The following is a 5,711-nucleotide window of genomic DNA, read 5'->3' on the forward strand; positions in this document are numbered from 1 at the left end:
TATATATATATATATATATATATATATATATATATCAGAGGCGACTCCAGGTCGTCAGCGTCACTCGGGCTCATCATAGATTTCACATAAGACACATGCCTGCTCGAAGAATTTCACGTTTTTTCGCTTTATTTCTAGTCCTAAATGGCTTATTTTTTTATATCTAGCTCTATGGCTTTCTTCATTTCTAAGATAAGGGTAAAAATAAAGCGACCCTGCAAGGCACAACTGATCTTTTATACACAGACGCACAGAATAACAGCAATAAAATGACGACAGCGGAGTCCACAACAAACATCAGCGATCTAACTGTCGTCTGTACTCTTCAATTAAAATAATATTAGGTATTTCAGTCATTTTTTTCTTTTTTTCGCATAATTATTTAATCTTTTCATATTTCCTCCCCCTCTCCCTCTCTCCTTCTCTCTCTCTCTCTTTCTCTCTCTCACTTTCTCTCTCTTTCTCTTCCCTTCCCTCCAGCAACCGTTGATTTGTAATAGGTTTATTGGATCGTTAAGGACATCAATTTCACCAGTCTTTGAAGGTCTGCGAATGCCATGACTTGTTTTCCGAATTCTCTCGAGACACATATTTATTCATTTATTTGTATATTTTTGCGAAATTTTGAGCGAAGCGTTAATGGTAACAACGCTGGTCTCGCAAGGCAGCGACGGCCATGAACACAACTCGTTCTTGCAGAGCAAACCAAACTAATAAAAGAATTAGTTTCATCAAAATAAATTAATAGAAATTAAATGTTGACATTAACTTAACTACAATTTAATAGTTCAATAGTAATGGCGTATACTTCATTCCACCTTTATCGCTATTTACTTATTTTTCTCACAGCATACAAGACTCATCTCTCGTACTTTATTGTTTCTCTAACGGAGATAAGATTTTTCCGAATTATGCATACTAGGTCTAAGAAATTAATTATTTTAATATCGAAAAATTGCTTCACCTTTTGTGTAACAGGTGCTAACAATTACTATTAGACTTTTGTTTTCTTACCCCCGAATAAAACGGAAATCTCAACTGAGGTATTTCTTATTTACGCTTTTCAATACATCACTCCTTATCTTATTTATGCTATATCATTCTATTAGCCCATTTGAGTTATTTCTCTTACCCCTATTTAAAATTTACTTATCGTTTTTTTATTATCCCATATCTGTTGTTTCTTTACAGTCACATTTTTCTTTCTGTTTCAGTGCGCATCTCATACACAACCTTTTCCATTTTAATATCTAGATTCCATCTTTCCCGCCCTTCTTTCATCTCTGTAGATGCCTCTTTTTCTTCACATTGCTCAGCACCGTTCTCTATGTTGTTGTTGTTGTTGTTGTCGTTGTTGTTGCTACTGCTGCTGTTTTCTTTCTGCACCTTCCATAATTTTGTAATTTCTTTACCATTTCATCACTTCATCACTTTTCTCTTTCAGTATCACTATGCCATCTTTACCGCCTTTCTTTCATCTTTTTAGATGCCTCTTTTGTCTTCACATTCTTCAGTACCGTTCTCTATGTTGTTGTTACTGTTACTTCTGCCGCATTCTTTCTGCACCTTCCATTACTCTGCAATTTCTTTACCACTTCATCACTTTTCTCTCTTTAATATTAACGTCTAATGCATCATTCCTCTTTGTAACATCCCTCTTCTCTCCGTCCCACTTCTCTTTGAGTCTTCTCACACCGCATTCATTCTCTCCCATTACTCTCTCCTTCTTCCTCTTCTCTCCCCTTCTCTCTCTCTCTCTCTCTCTCTCTTTCACACACACACATACACACGAACACACTATTTTCTTTTCTTCTCAGTCAATCAATGTCATATAGTCTATATTAAATAGGATTTGTTTTTCTGACTTCGATATATTATTTTCTTGTCATAGACATTACATCACTGCTACAGGCCACAGTGATTTAGACGGTTGTACAATCTCAAGCGACTTTAATTAGACAAAAATAATAATGATGCTAAAGATGACGACAACGACGATGATGATAATAATAATAATAATTATTATTATTATTATAATATTAATAATGATAATGATAATAATAATAATCCTTTCTACTATAGGTACAAGGGGCCTGAAATACTGTGAGAAGGGAACAGTCGATCACATCGACCCCAGTACGCAACTGGTACTTAATTTATCGAAGATGAAAGGCAACATCGACCTCGGCGGAATTTGAACTCAGAACGTAGCAGAAAACGAAATACCGCTAAGCGTTTCGCCCGGCGTGCTAACGATTCTGCCAGCTCGCCGCCTTGATGATGATGATGATGATAATAATAATAATAATAATAATGATAATAATAATAATAATAATGACGATGATGATGTGCCAATTATTATTGGGTCCTTGGGAACAGTATCAGAAGGCATCATGAGGAATATAAATGAAATTGGAATAAAGTGCCCAGTAGAACTGTCACAAAAGGTTTGCCTCCTTGGCACGGCCAGAATAATCAGGGAAGTATTAGATAGCTGGAAAGAATGGATAGCATGGTAACGTAGGCTGCAGGTAGTAAGCCCGCTGCGCATGCAAGGACTCCAAGACCTCCATCAAAACCTGAGCTAAAAATAATAATGAGAAGAAGAAGAAGAAGAAGAAGAACGCTTTGTACTAAAGGCACAAGACCTGAAGTTTGGGGGAGGGGACTAGTCGATTAGATCGGCCCAAGTGATTCACTGGTACTTAATTAATCAACCCCGAAAGGATGAAAGGCAAAGTCGACCTCGGCGGAATTTAAACTCAGAACGTAGCGAAGGGCGAAATATCACTAAGCATTTCGTCCGGCGTGCTAATATATATATATATATATATATATATATATATATATATATATACATACATACATGAGTGAGTATGAGTGTGTGTGTGTACATACATACATATATACGCACACTCACACATAGGTTGTAATTCTATATATCTTGGTCACAAAAACTAAAATCGTAGAAGAAAAGATGAAGACAGATTTTTATCATGTCCACCAATGTAACACATAAACACACACTCACGTCTGTGTGTGTGTATGTATGTCTTTGTATGTATCTATATGTATGTATGCGTGTGTGTGTGTATTATGTGTATGGTTGCTCCGTCTAGTGTCATGTCTTCATATAAAACAAAATGAGATGTTATGCAATTCTGTCCAGTCGTATGAATTTCAAACCTAGACATGTTCGTTTGTAATTTTGTTTGCTTTTTTTTTTGTTTTTTTGTTTTTTTTTTGCTTTTTTTAGTGCTTGTACTTGCTGCTGTTTTGATTGTCGCTATAATCAAACATAAAAAAAAGTTGGCAGCATTATTGCTGCAGACAGTGAACAAGTGTAATTAATAATGATAATAATAATCATGATGATGATGATGATGATAATGATAATAATAATCATGATGATGATGGTAATAATAATAATAATAATAATAATAATAATAATAAGACAAATACGAACAAGAAGTCATACTTCCCAACAACTATGACGAAAATGAAGAAACAACAAAAGCTGTAAAACAAATGAAAGCCAAACTAAAACTAGAACAGCAACGGACCATGATAAAACGATGGCAAGAAAAGCCCCTACATGGTAAATTCTGGGCTAAACTAAATGCAAAAGAAATAGACAGAGAAAAATCCCAGCAATGGTTGAGAAGCTCAGGACTCAAAGCAGAGACTGAAGGATTTTTAATTGCTGCACAAGACCAAAGCCTCCCCATCAGAAATTACCAAAAACATATAATGAAAAGAAATATAACAAGTAACGGCGGAATATGTGGAGATGGACAAGAAACAATAAATCATATTATCTCTGGCTGCCCAGTCCTGGCTAAGAAGGAATATATTCACAGACACAACAGAGTTGGGACCTACATACACTGGAAGCTATAACAACAGAAAAAGATGGCATAGGCACATGCCAGAAAAGGCCACAGAAAACGAGAAAGCAAGCATACTATGGGATATGCCAATACACAAAGAAGAAAAATTAAGGCCAATAGGCCAGATATAGTTGTCTGAGATCATGAAGAAAAAATACTTTCTAGTTGATGTTTCAATACCAACAGATGACAACGTTTCTCTAAAACAACCTTTATTCAGGGACCTTTTTCAGCGGGATGGGCTTTTCAACCTGAAGAAAATTCTAACTGGACCCCCACCTGCAAGGTCATGAGCTGTTTATCTTGATATGAGATCACCATGTCGCACACATGTGGTTGTGATGCATGTGACTGGTAGTCATGGTGGGTATATTGGGCTTCGTATATTTGTACCCCAGTGTCGCTTTGATGGCATGCACTGCTCTCTCACTCAATAATAATAATTATTATAATAATATGCTCATATTCTAAGAAAAATATTGTCTATGTAATCCTGAAAACATTTTAATCTGTAAACAGTGTCAAAATACTTTTAAATGTACATAATGGCAAACATCTTTCGCTTTCATTTTAACATCACACTAACATCTTGTAATCAAATTACTTTTAAAACTGCTACTTTTCTTATGTTTTCACACACATTCTCTAGAACAATACTTTGTGCAAAACCAAAAACATGGCACCCTATTGGAGTCAACTTCTACAAATACAAAGCAAAAGCCAAACATATAATAATAATAACAACAACAGCAACAACAACAACCACAACAACAACAACTAATAATAATAATAATAATAATAATAATAATAATAATAACAATAATAATAATGTTTTTATTTGCCACAGGGTCCAGTTCATACGTACAAAGCGTGCGTTACAAAAGGGTGCTTAATGCATGATGCGATACACAAATATGTAAGTTAAATAATTTATCGCAGTAATAATGATTTCAAATTTTGAAACAAGGTCAGCAGTTGTTCAGGGGTGGTGAAAGTTGATTACATCGACCCCAGTTATCAACTGGTACTACTTATTCTATCGACTCCGAAACGGTAAAAGACAAAGTCGACCACGGTGGAATTTGAACTCAGAATGTAACAACGGACAAAATGCCTCAGCGCGTTATTTGCTGTTCCCAAAGGTATTATCTTTTGCAATGTCGTAATACTGGAACAGATTCCAGTTGTGCCAAAGTGTTTCAGAAGGCTCTTTATCATTGACCCAAGGGCTCCAATCACAATTGGTTCGACTCTTGCTTGACAAAATGCTTAGCGGTATTTGGTCTGTCTTTATGTTCGGAGTTCAAATTCCGCCGAAGTCTACTTAGCCTTTCATCCTTTCGGGGCCGATAAAATAAGTACCAGTTGAACACCTCTCCCCCAAAATTGCTGCCATTGTGGAAAAATTTGAATCTATTATTATTATTATTATTATTATTATTATTATTATTATCATTATTATTAGGGTGGTGAGCTGGCAGAATCGTTAGCACGCCGGGCGAAATGCTTAGCGGCATTTCGTCTGCCGTTACGTTCTGAGCTCAAATTCAGCCGAGGTCGACTTTGCCTTTCATCCTTTCAAGGTCGATAAATTAAGTACCAGTTACACACTGGGGTCGATATAATCGACTTATCCCCTCCCACAAGCCACCGTTGTGGCAAAAATTTAAAATTATTATCATTATTATTATCATTATTATTATTATTATTATTATTATTATTATTATTATTATTAGGGCGGTGAGCTGGCAGAATCGTTAGCACGTCGGTCAAAATTCTTAGTGGTATTTCGTCCGTCTTCACGTTCTGAGCTCAGAACCC

The 5,711-nt window shown here is 35.8% G+C and overlaps 1 protein-coding gene across 2 annotated transcripts in view; it reads left to right on the top strand.

Annotated features, from left to right (window-relative positions):
• Nucleotides 1–5,711, top strand: part of LOC106872159 (high affinity cAMP-specific 3',5'-cyclic phosphodiesterase 7A) — a 126,240-nt gene that overhangs the window by 66,552 nt on the left and 53,977 nt on the right. The window contains exon 3 of one of the 2 annotated variants that reach the window (XM_052969929.1): nt 4,738–4,806. The exons of the other annotated variant lie outside the window; for it this stretch is intronic. Coding sequence (XP_052825889.1) covers nt 4,738–4,806 — 69 coding nt within the window. The remainder of the gene's footprint in view (nt 1–4,737; nt 4,807–5,711) is intronic. 2 annotated transcript variants of the gene reach the window in all.

This window comes from Octopus bimaculoides, chromosome 8, assembly GCF_001194135.2.
Source record: "Octopus bimaculoides isolate UCB-OBI-ISO-001 chromosome 8, ASM119413v2, whole genome shotgun sequence".
NCBI classification, from domain to species: Eukaryota; Metazoa; Mollusca; class Cephalopoda; order Octopoda; family Octopodidae; genus Octopus; species Octopus bimaculoides.